This window comes from Lepus europaeus, chromosome 9 (assembly GCF_033115175.1).
Source record: "Lepus europaeus isolate LE1 chromosome 9, mLepTim1.pri, whole genome shotgun sequence".
Taxonomy (NCBI): Eukaryota; Metazoa; Chordata; class Mammalia; order Lagomorpha; family Leporidae; genus Lepus; species Lepus europaeus.
The window spans coordinates 101,153,981-101,175,429 of NC_084835.1; the positions used below are offsets into that span (position 1 = coordinate 101,153,981).

At 38.7% G+C, this 21,449-nt stretch overlaps 1 protein-coding gene across 1 annotated transcript in view; it reads left to right on the forward strand.

The window, feature by feature from the left end:
* DCC (DCC netrin 1 receptor) overlaps positions 1-20,043 on the forward strand; it is an 824,910-nt gene extending 804,867 nt beyond the window's left edge. The window contains exons 31-32 of the mRNA XM_062200029.1: positions 13,017-13,159; positions 18,670-20,043. Coding sequence (XP_062056013.1) covers positions 13,017-13,159; positions 18,670-18,759 — 233 coding nt within the window. The 3' untranslated portion in view covers positions 18,760-20,043. The remainder of the gene's footprint in view (positions 1-13,016; positions 13,160-18,669) is intronic.
* The last annotated feature ends 1,406 nt before the right edge of the window (positions 20,044-21,449 follow it).

The window sequence follows — 21,449 nt, forward strand, 5'->3', positions numbered from 1 at the left end:
ATAGAGAAGAAAATTCACTAGTACCTTTGGAGAATGGACTGTTCTTAGTAATTCATATTTCTGGTAGTTCAGGGTAAAATATAAATCACTTCATAATGCAAAAATGCTTATCGTTTGCCAATTCTGTGTGAGCTGTAAAGACTGTGGAGAATGCCATTTGCATGTGCCAGATCTTTAAGTCTCACAGCATCTCTGTAAATCAGGCTGTGTCATTCTCCATGGGATGACCTCAAAGTACTCAGGACTTAGCTCACACCTACAAGGTCACAGTTCCCAAAGGCAAGGGCAGGATATAAGCCGAGGTAGACAAGACTCTGGTATTTATTCCTTTTCCCGGGTTGCTGGGAAGTCACAAAAGCACATCAGAAAGAGGAGCACAGGAAGACTCAGAGATGAGAGGTACAGAGGTTGTCAGAGTCTGTAGGTAAAGTGGTGTTGCTGAGCTGATTCCTACAGCAATTCTGAGATGATAAGCTAGGAAGAGGCAGAGAGGCAGAAACTGGTGTTAAAACAGAGCAGGGATTTAGGAGGGTCAAATGGAAATCAAGATCCAGATCCAATGTATGTGATGGAGGTGTGAGGCAGCCCGCACAGAATGGAAGAAACATCTGTGAGACTTACATGACTGAATAATTGTATAGGAAAAATGAGGGAGAAGGGGAGTGTTATTTTAATCCTTTGTCTTCAGGAAAATGGTTATAAACAAACAAAGAATAAAGCGAACAGAGAGGTTACTCTGAAAGGAATGGGAAAGTAGGGGAGGGTGGGAAGCAAATTGAGCATGAAGGGGTAATGGAGCATCCAGTAAGGCTTGCCACATCAAGAGGGAAGTCATGACTGAAGCCCTAGATCATTCCCAGAGATGTAACAGCTTTGGCATTTGGTAGGGAAAGGTAACTGACAACTTCCAGGGAGAGACCCTAAAGCAAAAAGTCAAGTTGGAAACAGGGCAAATCTGCCATTTTATGAGTGAGTAAAGCAGAGGTCCAAGAGTTTCCAGAGGCCAAAGATGGGGAGTATTTCAGGCTCCATGGAGGATTTTATTTTCCTGCAATGTTTATAAAATTGAATGGTGGTATATGTGGGAATTCACTATCTAGCTTCTAGAAGTGCTATACGTTAATATTTTCTTTGCCACATGTCCATTCTGTCCATCCACCTTTTGATGTATTTCAAAAGCAGTTGCTGAGATCCATTCATTTCACCCCTAAACCCACCCACAAGCATACATTCTTGACTTAGGAGGGTGCCAATGATTTACTTGTAGCTTTTTAAGGGTAGATATGAAAAGTACAAAATCAATTTTCAGATGCATTCTGATCTCAGAAATATTGCTGAGGGAAGATAATACTATCCAAGACCACCGAAAAGTTTATAGGGCAGATCACCACTAGGCTGAACAGCTGTGGGAATATGTGTGACCTAACACTTCCATGGTCTACTAAGGGCGAAAGTCAGCTGAGAGAGCTGGGGATAAACAAATAGGCAAAATGCAGCTGTAGACCACCCATCGAAGGACAGAAGTTGCTGAGTGGAGAAGATGACGAGGTCTGTCTACATCAGTAAATTGTTTTCTTCAGGACTGGGGCTGTGGTGATGGTATTTAAATCTTGTAGTTGAAAGTGGATTTTAAATATGTAACTATAGCACATGAATTAAATTAGTTTCCTGGAAGTTCTAAAATGTTCTGATGTCTTGAAAGTATTATTCACGTGCCTTGGTTAGGCCATGATGGTTACATATAAAAGTTGGAAGAGATTGAGCTGAAATGGTGGTGCACTAACCCCAGAATGTAATGTGGAGGTGATATGTCTGGCCATAATCATGATATTCATTCGTTTGTGTGTATGCATTTTATCAGATGATGTCTATGAGGGTACTACAAAAGATTCATGGAAAAATGGAATTAAAAGTTCATGTTGATGCAAAAATTTTTTGAAAGCAATGCATATTTTTCAAAATATGCATTCTCTGTGAACTTCTTCAAGATGGTTCATATTAAAAAATTAAACCAGATTAAAGTAATTATTTCAGGTCATTACAAAATTTGGTAGTTAATTTGGGTAACCAACATTTTACTATAGAATCCCCCATGTTAATCCCTTTGTCTTTATAAAGGGAAATGTTTCCAGCATTAATAAAATAGATTGATTTTTAAAAAGGAGAAGTATTACACTTAGACATCATCTGAAGTATTTACAAGAAATGTAACCTACTGCATAGAAATGTGGGTTAGTTTGGGCTATGATGACCTTTGATATTGAATACATAGTCATAGAAGTTGTGAGAGACAGATGTCTGGGTTCCTATGTTGTTTCTGCATTTTCTGATGATTTTATTAAACAATATGGAAAGCTTAGGCAATGTAATTTGCTTCTTTATGAATTGACAATGTAATTTATCTGAAGTTTTATCACTAGCATATGGCCAAAAATGAAATAGCAAAGGAGGAGCTTTTAAACCTGTGTTTCATATAGAATAGAACTGACAATTTTCCTGCTAGGGTAGTATCTATAAATAGTGATTCAAACCTGTTGCTTTTGTTGCAAACAAGGTAGAAGAAATTAGAAATTTTAAAAGTGATTTGGGCAAAGGATGAAAGCATCTATTTTATAATAAACTATACACATTTGATATGGACTATCATTAATTAAGGGGTCTCTTTGTATTAAACACAAGAAGTCAGAGTAAACGTCTAAACATGAATAACAGATATACTATGAAATCAACATATTTAAGCTTGAAGCGTGGAATCTTGCCAATAATAACATAGGTGTTTAGTTTTGACTTTGTACTGCTTTGATTTGCTTAGTGTTTTGTTAATATGTGGTCTGTGAGATAGGGAGAGAGATCGGGAGCAGCCTAGTAAATCCATTTCTCATTACCGTTGGTGATTTCCCTGTAACTTCTCTTGCCTTATGAAACTTCTAAATCCAAAAGCAAGAACAAGACAAATTACAAATGCAACCTCATGTGCTTATCCATGTCAGTCGTACCACCATCATTGGGAGCCAATTCCAGCAAAGTGATCTGTCCGCCCTGCTCTGCATGCATTAGGAACTTGATGGGTCCTAAGGACACAAAGACACAGCAGACAATGTTTTGTCCCTGTACGTTGTTCCCAACATATAATCAACAGAATGGCTATTTAACAACCCTAGTTCCCTTTAATCCTTCTAAAAGGCTCACCCTTACCCATTATAAAATCCAAAGTTGGGTCTGGCATAGTGGTTAAGACACTCATGTTCCAGAATGCAGTACATGGGTTTGAAACCAGTCTCTTGGCTCCTGCCACCAGCTTTCTGCTAATCAAACAGTGGTGGCTCAAGTACTGGGATCCCTGCCATCCTCATGGGAGACTTGGATTGACTTCCCGGCTCCCAGCTTTGGCCAGACACAGCCATAGCTATTGCAAACATCTGGGGAGTGAATCAGCAGATGAGCACTCTCTGTCAATGAATAAAACTTTAAAAAATTCAAAATAAACACCTATGTTGTATATAGTAATTTACGGATTCAAAGTCACCTGGAACAATATGAGGGGACTTCAAAAAAAGTTATTAAGAACATGTATTATGAGAAAACTATAGAGGGATTTCAGTTTTCTTTGCACTGGAATAAACTTATCTTCTGATTACATTTTTCCATGACCTTTGTAAAGTTCATTTCTGACACAGTTGATCACTCTGCTTCTATGTTTTGCAAATGCTACTATGAACTCACTTCTAATATGCTCAATGAATTCAGGACTGATACACCAATTTGCACAACTATGAAGGTACGATAAGCCACCAATAAGCAGAAATAAGAAAGGACAAATCTTTAAAACTGGGACTACTATATATTGGCATTACTGCTAAAGGAATTAAATCACTTACTGAATTATTCCTTTGTTTTTTTAAGCCAGTAAGTGAGTATTCTATAGCCTAGAGGAACAAAAAGAAGCTGGAAAGAACAAAACCATCAGAGATGCAAGAGTACCGTGAAGCAAAAACCTCCCTCCCACCTATGTGGGTACAATGGTGACAGCAAACCATTTAGTAGAAAAGCATTATTTATGTGGTGTTTCCTGTCATTTTCTCTTTAAAAATGTAATTATGAGTAAACCCAAGATGAGAGAACTGACCATTACTAAGTTTGTCATTGATTACATTTTTAGACTTTTTTTTCTCTCATGGGGGAGAATGTAGGGCTGTAAGATGGTTCTTGGTATCTCATGTGAAACTGTGTGGAAATAAGGTTATAGAGAACAGTGGGAGGAGGGGAGAAGGTATCTCAAAAGAAAGAAAGGGTACGAGAAGGGGAAAGATATTAGAACACTAGTTGTAGCCTTTTTAGTTTTCAAACTAAAGCCAGATCTAAAACTCTGTCCTAGGATTGTTATATTTTCCAACACATCAGAAGTTTTCACTTCTGCAGTGCTGTGATGTTTACATTCACATTGGTTCATCACTTAAATAAGTCTAGCTGAGATCAAGATAGAAAAGAGAACAGGAATCTCTTGACTCCAACACCCAGTACCATCAGCTTACCCTGCAGCCACTGCGTCTGTACCATCTGCCTCCCTCACTCTCTCCCACCCTCCACAACACTGTCTTGTCCACTTCAGTCTATTTTCCTTCAACATTATTTGCTGTTACGTATTTTTGTGGTTTTTTGACTAAAAGAATATGCATGTAACAAGAGAAGTTCTGGATTCAAGCCCCAATTACTAGCTGAATGGTTTTGAAAAAGTCCCTTTTTTCTAAATTTTGATTTTCCTATCTCCAAGGCATGAGCAAAAATGTATTCCACTTTAAAAAGCTTATAAGAGAGGGGCTGGCATTGTGGCATAGCAGGTAAAGCCACTGCCTGTGGTGCTGGCATCTCATATTGGTGTCCCAGAATTTCTCCTGGCTCCTGGCTCCAGATCGGCATAGCTTCGGCCATTGCGGCCATCTGGGGAGTGAACCAGTGGATGGAAGATATTCTCTCTTTCTCTCTCCCCCATCCCTCCCTCCCTCCCTCTGCCTTTCAAATAAATAAATAAATAAATAATTTTTAAAAACCTACAGGAGAATGCAGGAGAAAATGTTCTGTTGTAGTTATGTGCCTGTGGGAGGTAGAGAAAGAACCTGTTTCACCAATTCTTTCTCTGGGTTCTAGTTCGTGGAAACAACTGGAGTAACCGGAAAGCACAGGAGTAGCTGGGAGGCTGCTGCTTCCTTCTTTGACTAGAGAACTACTGGAACCAAATGCTATGACCTGGAAAAAATAGAAGAGCCCTGGCTTGCCTTGCTCGCTTAATACAGTCTTCAGAATGTTGAAAGCCACTGAGTTTGGAGTCTTCCCAGTCAAGCACAAGCAGGTTTAAAAGCTTAAACAGTGACCACTGGTGCTTTAGTCTGGTTCTCCCACTTTTCATGGGAAGATGACCCCAACTTATGACTCAGAGGAGCCCCCTCTTACTCTAAGTGGAGTATAAAGAAGAGACAGACAGGCAGAAGCACCTCATCAACATGTCCACAGTGGCAGGTGTACTGTTTTCTCTATATTTGAGGAGAAATATGCAGGTTAGAAGAAGTGCACAGTTTCCCTTCCCAGAAGTGGCATAGAGATATGTTTATCACTGTAGAAATATAATGTACTTGAAAAAGTTATGGAAAAGTTCAGTGACAATATAAGTTTATTTTGTTGCAAAAAAATGAAGTCCCTGTACATAAGGGGGTATTCAAGAAGTTCAAGAAATGCATATTTGAAAACACTATGCATGCATTTCATTTCTTTGCACCAAAATAAAGATATCTTTTATCTGCTGGTTCACTCCTCAAATGATCACAATGGCTGGTGCTGAGCCAGGCTGAAGCCAAGAACCTGGAACTCCATCTGAGTCTCCCAGAAGGGTGCAGCCACCCAATACTTGGGCCATCTTCCATTGCTTTCCCAGGTGCATTAGCAGGGAGCTAGATAGGAAGTAACACAACCAGGACTTGAACTGGCACTCACATGGGACGCTGGCATTCAGGCAGCAGCTTAACTTGCTGCAGCATAACACCAGCCCCTAAAGTTATCTTTTGAATCCATTTTCTATAAACTGTTCAAAATACGCTCTTATAATTCACATTCAAAAGACTAAAATGTGTTAAGATTGATGCCAAAATTTCTATTTGCAATTGGATCACTTATGAGGAATGTCTGCAGTGATTGTACCTTCATAAATGCAGCCACTCTATGTAATATTTTGTGAACATACAATGTAAAAGAGTACTATACAAAATTCCCCATCCATATTCCTTATTTCTCTTACAACCTCAAAAGTTCCTTGCATGTGAGAAGTATAAACGACTATATGACATTTCCATATGCCCACAGATAACCTGAGCACTGACTGGTGACTTCATAATAAATACATGTAAGAATAATATTATGGTTCACATGGAAACCAGGCTCAGGGAGCTCATTTCCTTTCCCTTCATCACAGGATAGGTCAGAAACAAAGGAGAGATCAGAATCCAGGCCTCTTCAAAACCACCTGTGTAAACTTAATTCTTAAGCGTGAATGAGTGGAAAGTGAAGTAGGAAATAGGCAAAAGGAGAAAAGGATGGGAACATTAATATTGAAAATCAAAACTATGTTACATATCAGCCTTAGGTCTGAGCCACATGAGTGTTTACTCCATTCCTACTGCACCCTACTCTAATATTTCCCCACCCAAAAAGCATTTGACTTGGGAGAAACTCCTTCAGGGAGGTATTAGCAGGTGCCTGCACCTGGCAGTCATACATTATGTAGCTAATGAGCAAATGAAATGTTTAATAACTGCACTGTGGAAATAAAGCTTAAAATAGTAAATTCCTGCTGAGGCTGCTCATTTACACCTGATGCATGCTTGCTGGCCCATCTCGGAACTCCAGCCTCATTTGTATTTTTCCCCTCTTCGTGGATCCTGCTGAGGAGATAACATTAAAACTAAAGTGATGCTCACTTAATTAGTCATATATCCATGTAAATGCACAGCACACATCCAGAATTCCACCAAAGGGTCACCTAAAATACTGCTCCAACATGCAGCCCAAGCAGGGGTAATTCTACAGTAGTTTCAGAAGAAGCATTTATAAATTTATATTTTTCAATTAACTATGGCTCATTTACACTCACAGAAATGTAATCTTGCTTATTTAAGTTGTCTTCTGTTAGTTGGAAATGAAAAGAACAAAATAAGCTGAATGATATTATGGTGTTTTGTTGCTAATTTTCAGAAAAAAAAATGATAGAACATGTTTTCTGGAAAGCACTGGCTTAAAACTCAATTATTGTCATTTGTGAATTAAGCATTTGGTTTCTAGACTTTTCTTGGCATATATACTTCAATGGCTTAATTCTTCCTAAATTTTAAGGAAAGAACTCCAAAAGTAAAGTTAAACACAGAAAAATCCAGATTCTCTCTTTTATAATTTTTATAGCTAATAGCTTAAAGTTTAAGTTATTTAACCTTTATAAATAGGAAGAAACAAAGATTAAAAAAAATTCATTAAGCTAAAGTCACAAAGCTAAGTAAAACTGTGTCTCCTGAGTCCTAACTATGACTCCTTCCATGTTTACAATTCATTATATAGATTGCATGTCACAGAAACAAATAACATAGGGTATCAAATACCATGTATGAAGATGGGCTTGGGTTTTGGGCTTGGGAACTCTTCATACCCCAAAGCAGTCTGCAAAGAGAAGTAAGACTTTTCCAGGTCCTCATTACTTAGTGTTGGTCCCTTACCCACACATTGTCACCCTTGGATTTCCTTTCCTCGTTCTCCTATATTAGGTGGATTTTCCCAATTATTTGTTGAAAATCTTACTTCATACCTAAGAGAGATCTGAGGGCCAGCGTTGTGGCACAACAAGTTAAGCTGCCACCTGCAACACCTAGCCATTTGGGGAGTAAACCAGCAGATGGAAGGGCTCAGTCTCTCACTCGCTCTCTGTCTCTCTCAACTGCCTTTCAAATAAATAGGTAATACTTAAAACATTAACAAAGAGGTCTCAGAGGAACTTGACTGCCATGTCTAACTACATTAAATTAGTATTTAGGAGATATACAAAGGATTCTTTTTTTATATCTTTCCTTTTATTTTGCTTTGATACATCACTCTGAAAAAGTTCATGGAAGTTTCATTGAAAATGTTCACATTTAGACCAATTACCAATGTAAGTGCTATTCTGCAAAGCAAAGAAATAAATATGAAGTCTTCCTTTTAAGATAAAACCTAGATCTACCACTGTGGGAAAAGCTTACAAAAACTCTCTCATATCTTGACATTATAGAACAGGAGTTAAAGACTCTGGAGTGATGTTATTATTGTTTTATCACCTAATTGCTACACATTCTACTGTTTTAGGCACAGAGGAGGATTGTGGCACTGTTCTTCTGTGTCAGAATACAACAGGGCACAACATAAAATATCATGCATTACAGTAGCTCTTATGAAGAAGGAGCGCACCAAGAAGGGGCGAGGCCAGGGATACAGGAACAAAGATGACTTTCCATCTTTGGATTCTGTGAGCAGGGTAGGAAGGGCCAGAGAGTATCTAAGGAAGTATCATAAATCCTCATCTGTACTAAAATCTCTGAAGGTTTAGTATGAAGGAATGGGCTCAGCACAAATGGTGTCCCAGAAGTAAGAATCCATCAGCAGGTGAGAGGTAGCCAGACAGTCCCCACTGCCCTCTCCAGATGGGAGCAAGCTCCCAGGCCTCACAAACCAATCCAGATGCCTGAGGATCATTGGCTTTGTCACCTGAACATAGGCTATGTCATGACACTTGTTATTTTGTATAATGGTGTTTGGTTTAAATGGATTGAGAATTTAGGCAGGCAGCTGGTAATGTCTTTGGCATGAGGTAAAGGATTAAAAGCTTGTCTCATGACCCCACAGAAGACTAAAGGGTGAAGACTAGAAAAGCAAGAAAATAAACCAGTTACACCTGGAGAGCAACAAGTCCATAAGGAATGGAAAAAGCACAGCCTGGTGAACCTGTAGGGACCCGGATTTACAACACCTGAGGTTCAGTGTACACAACAGTGACTCTGCAAATACAAATAGTGTAAGGGCAGAGTTCATGCCCATGAAGGCATCAGCGTTGAGCACAGGAGGTCTGCATGGGAATCTCCATTTTAAAACTGCTTTTCTCCTTTACTAAAGGACAGTTTGGAGACCAACTTGTCTAATTAACTATTAATACCTCTCTCCTGAGAAATGTCTCTCATAATCCTTCCTTAACTCCCCTTTCAGGAAAATGAAAGAAAAACATTTAAGGCCATCCAGTACTTCAGTCAAATCCTGTTAATAATGAACTCGGGGAGACTATTCAAATTCTCTGCCACAGCTAGAATTGTATTGAAATTAATTCTACCTTGATCTCTAGATCTTCAGGGACCTCCATGTGTTCTTCAACAAAATAAAGGAAAGCATCACTCAGTGAGTTCCAAGAGCCCCCGAGGGTCCAGCATTCTCAACGTCTGTGATTCCGTGAACATTACTTGAGAAAAGGCAGTCACCTGAGATTTAAACACTGTGTGATCTCTGAGCTGAGACAATGTCTTTGATTTATTTTGTAAGACTCACGGTGTCTTGAACATTGTCCGACAACCAGTAAATTCTGAATATGCGACTATCGCTGGGACATAATAGAAAACAAACTATTATAATAATCTTTGTAATGGGTTTAACTTATGGTACATTTTAGACAAATGTGTGTTCTTATAATAGTGTGAATATACAAGTGCGATTTAATATTCTCTGGATCTGGCCAAGTGTTAGAATCCTGGGCAAAGAATGCATTTGAAGCTTTTTGAAATAAGAATGCATTTCTTTAGCAATAATAAGGGGCCATACTGAAGGATCCATGATCTGCACATGCAAAACTACCAAAAATATCTAATAAAACAAATATTAGGTAAAGAAATGCAAAGACTAGTAAAGTCCACATGAAACTTTATTCCTGTTTGCCTCCTAGAGCAAAATAGTCACTAGCCATATTTGGATTTTCTAAGGAAAAAGTTATCCTAATGCCATTTATTTTTTCCTATAGAAACATTTTTTCTTTGTAGCTACCCATGTTACAGTAAACTGATTTTCAATATGTGCATGCACTGCATTCACATTGAGTCTGTCAAAGTTTAAATTGTAAACTTTTCAGAAGTCACTAAGTTCTATAAAAATTTTTACAAAAAGCTAAAAATTAAAAATAAGTAAATTTCAACAGCATGGGGGCATAGGTCCAAATAAATAATAATAGATAGGTATAAAAAGATACAAATAGAAAAGAATTAAGTATTAAAATGCTGTTCTATTAAATATAGGAAAGGATAAGAGGTGGTTCCTGGTGGTTTTCACAGCTTCTGTGACTGCAGCTGAACTCAGGTTTAATCAGAACATTGTGATCCTCGTAGAAGAGTATACAAACATGATTCAGGCACAGTCACTCAAAATAAGGTTTCAATAGTTCTTAGGCTTCAACAGTACACTTCTGCTTTAAACTTTTAAACTTTGTGAATTCCCTTATAAGCTTTGTGCCTTCAGCTAAATAAAAATCTCAAATTTAGTGTCAGTCACACACGTTGGAGCAGCTGGAGGGCCATTAGATAGCATTGTCTGCCAGGGTTTTTAGTACCTGCCTGGGAATGTGTGTTGACAACTAAGATGGCACCAGGAACAGTGTGTTCACAATCCAAGGCAGAAGAGAAGGGGATAAAGCCAAACTTAAAACATAAATGGTTTGTTCACAGCCAGGGAAGAACAGCTGATATTATGTTCTCTGTATGAATGCAGGGTTACCTGTCAATTAGGGAGTGTCATCATTGGTATTGTACAATTATGACAAACCCAAACTGACTGTCACCTAGCAAGAATGTCAAATTCATGTCGTGATTTTGGTTTTCTTTAGCCCAACAATCTTTTTCATAATATAAACCTAATGATGAGAATTCAGAATATATTGTTGTTATAAGGTTTTCTATTTAATTCTAAATGTTTTGACTTCAAAGCATAAGAACTATAATTTATGAAATTGATGTTACATTTATGTATGTCTATTTAAATAATGTTGTAATAAAATAGTTGAATGATAGAGATTATTTTAAAGTTTTCTTTTCCTATTAAATCACAACAATTCAGTTACGAGAAATGTAAATCCCAACAACAGTTTTAACCCTCAGGTTACATCCAATCTTTGAACTAGATTTCATTTCACTTACATGTTGCTTTCTCAAAACCCTCAGTTAAATGGCATGGGTTACGGCAACTTATTAATGATAAAAATCTTTATTAACTCAGCATAGTTAGATAGGTCTATGTGCAAACTTTACCTTGCCTGCCCTGTTCTGAGAACTTGGGCAAGTTAACTTAATTTTACTCCACATTAGCATTTTCATGTGTGAACTGAAGATAATAATGCCTATCAGGATTGCTTTGATAGTTAAATATTAAGTAGTCCTCTTAGAACACATCACTAGTTTCAGCTACTTTAAATATATAATCCTATTTAGTCCCTAAAATTATTATTGTCATTCCCTTTTTGCAGATGATGAAACAGGCCAAGGTAGGTTTAGTTGACCAAGGGATTTGTGCAGCTGGTATAGAGTGGAGCTCTACCATCTGAAGTCAGACTGGACTGATTGTAAATTCCAAACTTTTCCTCCCTCTGTTATTTTGTCTACAATGAAACTAAAGCACTTAGCGCTAGTATAGACTTCAATAGGCATATTGATTCTTCTCTTAAGGAAATGATTCATGTTACTCTTTGTGTATATGTGTTCTCATCTGGTTACCAAAAATATAAGATCACCCTCCAGTGATAAATCACTCAAATTACAGACTTCCTATTGCTGAAGTTTAATCATGAAAAGTAACAGCATGAAGAAATTACATGTTAGGCCATGGTATGAGGGAAGCTGTTTATATTAAAATTTATCATTTATAGTGACTAGCATCAAGCAGACTCCTGGCTTATTCGATTGTGTTGCGTCTTTCCCAAAAAAAAAAAAAAAAAAAAAAAAAAACAACAACAACAACAAAAAAAAAAACAAATGACCCCATTTCTCTGGTTGTAGATTAACCTCTAAGTTTTATTAACTAGAATTTTATTTTCCAAAGTACCAATAAAGCAGTGTGGTTTTTCTTTCAAAATTTAGAAGAAACTTGAGGAAGACAGACCTCTTTTTATGGTTTACTCCACTCCCTTTTCTATTTTGGTTACCATGCTACAAATGAAAAAACTCCTTATTTATTAAGGTATGCTAGTTGATCCAGTAAGCTTTGTTAAGAGATTTATTTTAGGTTATAGGGACAAAGTTGTACAACCACTGCAAGCTAAGGGGGATTTAGAAGGCAACTTTCAGACCCAAAATGTAAATGCAGCCCTTGTTTATGGTAGAAATGTTATGTAGTAGAAAATGTGGTTCACAATTTTTCCATGAGAATTAATTCTTTTATAGACACAAACTTTCCTGATAAGGACAGAAATGTATCATATTTTTTCCAAAACACATTTGACCATGAGATCCTATCAGGTTATCCATGAGAGATTTTGTTTTACTGAAACATCTAGTGTTCATTTGTAGACAAGAACAACCACGTCTTCTAACTTCACTAATCTTCTTTGGTCCTGTTTTACTATCCATGGCTTATTCGGATGGCTTAGCACAGAGCTTTCTGCCCCAAAGCTGAGACTGGCACCAAATGAGCTTGTCTGACCTTTATCAGCTGGGATGCACAATCTGGAGCTCCCAGGCAACTTCCACAGCATGCTTTGGAATCCACTTGAAATTACGGATGACTGGTGAAGCTGCTTCTGAAAAGACCTTTTCAGAATTTTCATCCACTCAGTAGAAATCAAATGATGCCCTTAGCCATGCCAAAAACTCATCTCTACGTGATAGAATGAAGTCAATACCCAGCTATTGGATTTGGTTTACATACTTGAGATTGTTCTCTAGGATGTTTCATCCATTCTTCACATCACTTTGTGTTTTCTATTTCAGGGCCTACTCTTCCCAAGACCCACGTTAAAACAGCCTCTCTTGGATTGGCTGGAAAAGCTAGATCCCCTTTGCTTCCTGTGTCTGTGCCAACAGCCCCTGAAGTGTCTGAGGAGAGCCACAAACCAACAGAGGATCCAGCCAATGTAAGAGCATCCTTGAAATGCATGGCCAGTTCAGGGAAGCATTAACTAGTACTGTGCAATAAGACTGAGGCAATCAGCCCTCTGAATTAACCCCAGCCATTGTTGCTTATTGCTGTTTGTTTTGTTGTTTGTCTGCACTGAATATGAAGAGAAAAAAACTTCAGTGAAAAAAACTGAATCAGAGATTTAATTAAATTTAAAAATTTATCAGTATTAAGGGCAGTCTTAGAAATACAAGCAATCACAGAATGCATGCCTTCACATCCATAGTTTAAAACATATACATATATGCAAATACACATAAAGGCTTATGCATATATTTATATGTATTTCCTTGCAATTAAATGCAATATGTTGCATTCTTGGAAATTAAACTACATAATGAGTATAAGGATTTTTCTGCAGTTACATATTTTATCTCTACAAACATAAAATAACCTATAAACACAGAATTAAGAATAAGAAAAATATAGAGAGAGTTCAACATTGTGGTACAGTGGGTTAAGCCACCATTGTGTTAATCCTCATCCCAATCAAGATGCAGGTTCAAGTCCTAGCTGCTCTGCTTCCAATCCAGTTTCGTGCTATTGTGCCTGGGAAGCTAGCAGAAGATGACCCAAGTGCTTGGGCTTCTGCTGCCCATATGAGAGTCTTGGATGGAATGCCTGGCTTCTAGCTTCAGCCTGGCTCAGCCCTGGCTATTGTGGCCATTTGGGAAGTGAACCAATAGTTGGAAGATCCCCACCCTCATCTCTATCTCTATCTCTTCAATAAACAAATCTTTAGAACAAAAGAAAAGAAGAGGAGGAAGCTTAGAAGTTTAAGCTGCTGCCTGTGGCACCAGCATCCTATTTGGGTGCAAGTTTGTATCCCAGCTGCTTGAATTCCCATTCAGCTATCTGAGAATCTGCCTGAGAAAGCAACAGAAGATGCCCCGTGTGCTTAGACCCCTGCACTCACACGGGAGACCTGAATGAAGTTCCTGGCTCCTGGTTAAGCACCATCCAGTCTTGGCTGTTGTGGCCATCTGGGGCATGAATCAACAGATGGAAGATCTGTCTGTCTGTCTCTCCCTCTATCTATGTAACTCTGCCTTTCAAATAAATAAATATTAAAAAGGATGAAGAAAATATGTAATGCGTAACTGGTAATAAGAGGAAAATAATTTAGAGTAAATAATTTTGAAATAATTTGAAATAAATTTGGAAAATAGAGCAACTTTAAGAAGAGAGAAATTTGTTTACTGAGAAAACCTGAAAAGTGATCAAATTATAAAAGTCAATGGAAAAGTAAAAGTAAAACTTTTTCTTTTTTTAGATTGATCTGTCTGTCTCCATTTGCTGGTTCACTCCCCAAATGGCCATGAGGACCAAATCTTGACAAGGCCAAAGGCAGAAATTTAGAACTTCCTCTCTCTCTCCCACATGAGCCCAAGCACTTGGGCCATGATCTTCTGCCTTCCCTGGAGCATTAGCAGGAAACTGAATCGGAAATGGAACAGTAGGGACTGGAACCAGCACTATGATTATGGGATGTCAGTGTTGTAAACAGTGGCTTAACCAGCTATACCACAAGGCTGGGACACACAACCCCCCCCCCCAAAAAAAAAGTCAAAAATACTTTCTCCCAAAAATATACTGTAAAGGAGATATTAAAAGACATTGGCAGGGCTGGCCCTGTGGCATAGCAGGGAAAGCTGCTGCCTGCAGTGCTGGCATCCCATATGGGCGCCGGTTTGAGTCCCGGCTGCTCCACTTCTGATCCAGCTCTCTGCTATGGCCTGAGATAGTAGTAGAAGATGGCCCAAGTCCTTGGGCCCCTGTACCCACATGGGAGACCAGGAAGAAGCTCCTGGCTCCTGGCTCCAGATCAGTACAGCGCTGACCGTTGTGGCCAATTGGGGAGTGAACCAGCAGATGGAAAAGCTCTCTCTCTATCTCTCTGCCTCTGCTTCTCTCTGTGTATAACTCTGACTTTCAAATAAATAAATAAATCTTTTAAAAAAAGACATTGGCTAAAGGCAGCTACTTGTAAAAGCATGTTTCTGACTATTTGAAGAGAAAACATTTCAGTGAAGACTAAAAAGCAGTGTATCAGATTGCTTGAAAAATGAGAGAACTGCAAGAGAAAAAAATGAAAAAAGCAGAGTAAAATTCTATTGTGTTATCACATTTGGAACCTTTTCAAACATTGATTGTGAAAGGGGGGTTTATCTTCCATGCTTTCAACTTTCATTCCTCTTTATGTGCAAATGGTGACTTTTGCAAGTTTGCAAATATTAGATTGCTATATTGATAAAGAAAATTGTGACAATATCAGCAATGAATAGGTCACATGTAATCAATCCTTTGAGAACAATGCAACTACCAATTTTCTTTAATAGAAAATTGCCATATTTTCTTTTGAAATCTGGTTGTTGAAAAGAAAGGATGAGTTAATTTTCATAAAGGAATATGTATTTCTTGACTTTGTTGTTTTCAGTATTACATCAATGAAATATTTTAACTCCATAGAAACCAAGGAAGTTTACTATATGTATAAATATTTGGCAAGAAGGTATTTCTATAGGAATACTTCAAAACATTCATAGATAATTGAATTAAGACAAATTTATTTTGATGAAAAAATATTTTGAGATCCATACACAAGGTGTCTTCAAAAAGTTCATACAGGCCAGCGCCGTGGCTCACTAGGCTAATCCTCTGCCTTGTGACGCCGGCACACCAGGTTCTAGTCCTGGTTGGGGCACCGGATTCTACCCGGTTGCCCCTCTTCCAGGCCAGCTTTCTGCTATGGCCTGGGAAGGCAGTGGAGGATGGCCCAACTCCTTGGGCCCTGCACCCGCATGGGAGACCAGGAGAAGCACCTGGCTCCTGGCTTCGGATCAGCGAGATACGCCAGCCGCAGCGGCCAATGGAGGGTGAACCAACGGCAAAAAGGAAGACCTTTCTCTCTGTCTCTCTCTCACTATCCCCTCTGCCTGTCAAAAAAAAAAAAAAAATTCATACAAAGAGTGATTATGACAAAATTGTGCAGTCATTTCAAAACTTTAGAGTACCAAAACACATTTATCTTTTAATTCATTTTTCATGTACATTTTGACATACCCTCACATTGTATAATGAAATCTAGATAAATCATCATTTCTCTGCCTTTTAGCTAAGATCAAGTCAGGTCTAGATAAATCAAGAAATACAACCCAGACAGTGGAAACATTTTTGGAAATGAGTTACCAAGTAATCATCTCACTTTAATTTATCCTTACATACAAGCATACTTCAAAGAGTTCATGGAAATATAGATTATTTATTTTAGTGTAAAAATTTTTGAAATCCATGCATAATTTTTCATAATATTCATTTTCCACAAACTTTGTGAAGACCTCTCATATGTACTAGCCTTTGAGCTAAGGTAGCTACTTTTCGATCTATTTTAAGTATTTAAGACTATATAGTTTATGGCCAGGTCATTCATTGGCATGCCAAAATTCCTGTAGGAAGCTCTTGAGTTAATACTATCATTTTGAGCTGTTTCCTCATTTATTGGAGTGACTTTTGCCTATCCACCCATGGTAAATTTGATTAATGCAGTCTCAAGATCAAGGGAGTTATTTGGCTGGATTACATACTCAAGCACATCTCTGACCATGATATCAACCAATACTTCTTGGCCTGTGAAGAGCTAGAAATCATGATTCAGGTTTCATTGGTTCATTTAATCAACTGAATGTATTATACAAGAATAATCAAGAAGAATGTGTCTGTACAAGTCAAAAACACACTGCATGTAAAGAGAGATGAGAGGAAATGTTACATTTATTGAATGCTCACCACAGCACAGCATTGATTTGTTGAATCCTTATGACTACTTAACGATGTAAGTTTGCTATTCCCATTTGAAACTGATTCAAAAATAGCAAGTATATTTAAAAATTGGAATTCAGGCGCCAGCACCGTGGCTCACTTGGTTAATTCTCCGCCTGTGGCACCGGCATCCCATATGAGTGCCGGTTCTAGTCCCAGTTGCTCCTCTTCTTGTCCAGCTCTCTGCTGTGGCCCTGGAAAGCAGAGTGCTGGGGCCCCTGCACCCACATGGAAGACCGAGAGGAGGCACCTGGCTCCTGGCTTCAGATTGGCACAGCTCTGGCAGTTCCGGCCGCTTGAGGAGTGAACCAACGGAAGGAAGACCTTTCTCTGTCTCTCTCACACTGTAACTAATAAATAAATAAATAAAATCTTAAAAAAAAATTGGAATTCAGATCAACCTAGTGCTACTTCTCCTCACTTCCCCATGTAATTGATCATCAGAATATCTGGGAATTTTTTTTTTTTAAATAGTAATGTCAAGATCTTTCCTATACATAGTGAATCAGAAATCCTGAGACTAGTGTTCTTGGATCTTTGATTACTAGTAGCCCTACTACTTACAAATAACATGCTATTGGTGACTCTCAGTGAGCAACTATTACAGAGAATGTTTTCATTAAGATTTCTACAGTTCAATCTTTTTTTTTTTTTTTTGACATATAGAGTTAGACAGTGAGAGAGACAGAGAGAAAGGTTTTCCTTCCATTGGTTCACCCCCCAAATGGCCACTACAGCCGGAGCTACGCCAATCTGAAGCCAGGAGCCAGGTACTTCCTCCTGGTCTCCCATGCGGGTGCAGGGGCTCAAGCACTTGGGCCATCCTCCACTGCCCTCCTGGGCCACAGCAGAGAGCTAGACTGGAAGAGGAGCTACCAGGCCTAGAACCCAGCAGCCTAATGGGATGCTGGCACCGCAGGCAGAGGATTAACCAAGTGAGCCACGGCACCGGCCCCTACAGTTCAATCTCTTATTTACCATTAAAATCATGTTGCAAGAGTCCCTTCATATTTATAGCTAGCACTAACTCCAGTTTCAGATGTTAAATTTGATTCCATTTATTAACAAAAGTGGTAATTTCTAGAGCTTTCACTGGTCAAGGAAGAACCCATCAAACCCCTATTTTATACACTCACACAAATACTTATGTCATATTAAAAGAAAACAGGTTGGTGGTGGGAATTCTGTTCATATTGGTGGATAGACTTTCAAAAAGAAAGGGAATCAGTGTATTGAAAATGGACCCTATGCCAGATATGGGATAGATCCTAAGCATGGCAGAGTCTGCTCAGAATGGCTTGTGACACAGGTATCTTATACATCATTTCCTAGATAAGGAAAACCACACATCAGAGAGGTTTACTAACTTGCCTAAGACCACAGAGCTGATGATTTGCAACAAGATCTTTTTAAGTCTGAAACTTTGTCCTTATCAATTTAAAAATTGATGGATCAATATGCAGTCACTCATCACTTTCTCTTTTACTATTAGCATTTTTATGCAATAAATAAGCTATGGGAATACCTCTGGCTATGGGCCACCGTGTCACACTTGAGAATACTGAGTGACTCAACTAGCTGTGGTATCTGCCTTCATAAAATGAATGTGTCAATAGTTACGACTATTTGCTCTCTTTCTCTCTACAGGTCTATGAACAGGATGATTTGAGTGAACAAATGGCAAGTTTGGAAGGGCTAATGAAGCAACTTAATGCCATCACAGGCTCAGCCTTTTAACGTGCATTGCCCAGTTGATGAGGTGAATATTCCAGGAATTTCACAACATACCAGTTATTCATAAGCAGCACACCTGTGTCCACGAACTCTAACCACTAGACAGGTCAACCACCACGGCCACTCAGTAAAGAAAGATCCTGAAGCAGTCCAGAAGGATACTCATCCCTTCTTCTATAGGCATCAGGAATTGTAAAATGAAGACTATGAGGTCCCTAAACACAAGCAAGAATGCATTTTCACTGCAATGTCAAGGCTGACAAGCTGCTAGAATAGTCTTTGCCACTGCAGTGACGTTATTGTCATAGTGAATGCCCATATTTTCCTTCTTCATCAAGGCCTGTTGTTTTGTGTGTAGGTCTAGTCTGACAAAATGCAAATGCATTATTTAAGCCCATACCATGGCCATGGCAAACCAGTGCAAGCTCACTGTTTTGTTTTCATCTTTAAATAACAAAGCACCCATAGGAATTCTCTCACTCCATAGCACCAAAGGATTGGATGTTTTCCTGACAGCACAAAAAGTAAATAAGTAAACAAACACAAGGCAGTGAATGCCTATGTTTGTAACTCAGTCATTCATCTTGCAGAAGCAGCATATATTAGCAAGTGGCTGTAGAAAATCACCCATTTTAGCACGTATCTGTAAATCCACCATTCGTTAGCATTTATGTCTAGAGTACAGGAACATAAAAATCTGCAACTAATGGCATCCTGCCAGCAGCAGTTCATTTCCAGAAAGAAGATACAATATGCAATCTTCCTAGACACATGGTAATTATGTGCTTAAGCTTGTAATAGGACACTTTTCAATTTGGGTGGCTTTTCTGCCATACCACACTGTGATGACATCTCAAAGCTTCAGCATGGGCATCTTCCTCAGGAGACTGGCTAGGAGTGCCCCCTGCCCCTTAGCCCTATACCTCCTTTAGTTCTCCTTGGAAACTAGCATTGGGTGGTGTGGCTTGTCCCCACACAGTGCATGGCCTCTCAGCCAGTGTCCTCATAACCCCAGAAGGAGGAGGCAGACTCCTAAGAGCATGCCCTGATGAAGGAAGGAGAAGAGAAGGCAGTTTCCAAAAGCTCCTTCTCTTGGGTAATGCCAGTTCCACCTGCAGTGTCCTAGACTGAGTAGCACGGATGAGTGCTGATGCCCAGGCCTTGCTGCCAAGGGAACCCTCCACACCATGCTTGTTCCAGAGTCAAGGAGGAGTGGGAGAAAAAGTGCCACCTGACACTCGTGACACGTCATAAATCCAGTGGATGCTTTTCAAAGCAGATTCTTAAACTGTGGGCAAAATTTTAAACTTCTATTGCTATGTTTATTCTACAGCTTGGAACTAGCTGAAATTAAGAACATTTTGTGTGTACGCTTTTATTTTCTGAATTTTCAGCTGCATTTGGAGTTAATCCCAGTTTATGCAGCTGTATCGCCAAAAGGAAGCTAGTTTGCATATTTATCATTTAGGTGACTTGAAAACCCAATGAGAGTTTCAGCTGAATTATTCCTTTCAGCTCTGCCTTTGATTTCAAGCTTGAGTAGGTCATAATTTTAAAAGAGCATGGAAGGGATAGGATCTTTACAACCTAATAGCTCCTTTTATTAGGTGGGTAATTATATATGAATCCCCGAATGAAATATTTTGAGCAAAATGGCACTGTAACAGAAGTAATAATTCAGATTATTTTTTTACAGTTTTATGTCTGGAAGGAAATCTGTTGTCAAAGAGAGGGCTTGTTCAAATGGTTCATTAGAAAGTCCGGTCCATTTGCAAAACTGTTCCTTCAACAAGAGTGCTTGTTCAATTTACTTAGATTTTCTGGAAGTCCTTTCAAAGAGCTATGTGACATTATTCAATGGCATGGATTACTCTCGTTTGGCATCTCGGCACATAGACAACCATCCATTGACCTTAAGTAAGGCATTTCCTAACATGTTATGGAATCCTTGAGAATTAACCAATTGCTTGAAAAAGAGAAAATATCATTAAGTTAAACTATCTTCAGGCCCCAGAATAGCTGCCCCTTTCCAATGTTTATCAATGAAGAACATTCTCTCAAGATATTTGGAATCCAGGGTAGATCATCTTGCGCCTCAGTTTGGCATGGGCTGCAAATGTCACGTTTTGGGGGTTAAGTCAGAACATCAATCTGTAGAATGCAGTTGGACAACCAACAAAATTAACATTTTTGCAAAATTCTAGACCCTTCGAAGTTAGTGATTTTAGAAAGGGCAAGTTTTTTGAAAATTCATAGGAAATACACAGCATTCATTTTCAGTGGGAGTGCTATTTCTGCTGCATGCTCTTGAAACTTTCTTCATTAAACAAATACAATGGTATATTTCAGTAATTTGGAATGCTAATAAGTCTTACTGCCATGCCTTGAATATATAGTAGAATCTACTTCTATATCTTCAAAGAAACTCTATTGTCATTTACTTGCTGGGTTTGATGTGCAGTGACTTCACCCAACCAGTATAACTTTTTGCATATCTCTGTTCCCTTCTCCCTCAGATGATCATAAATGTATATGACTACCTTCCCCAGATTTTGGTTAACTTTATGATTTCCCAATATCCTGAAATCTTGAAAATAAGGAATCTGTGAATACAGCAAGGAAACTCTATGTTTTGCTCTTACTCCAAGCCTAGTTCACGGCATGCAGGGCTCTTTACGCTCATAAATCTCTCT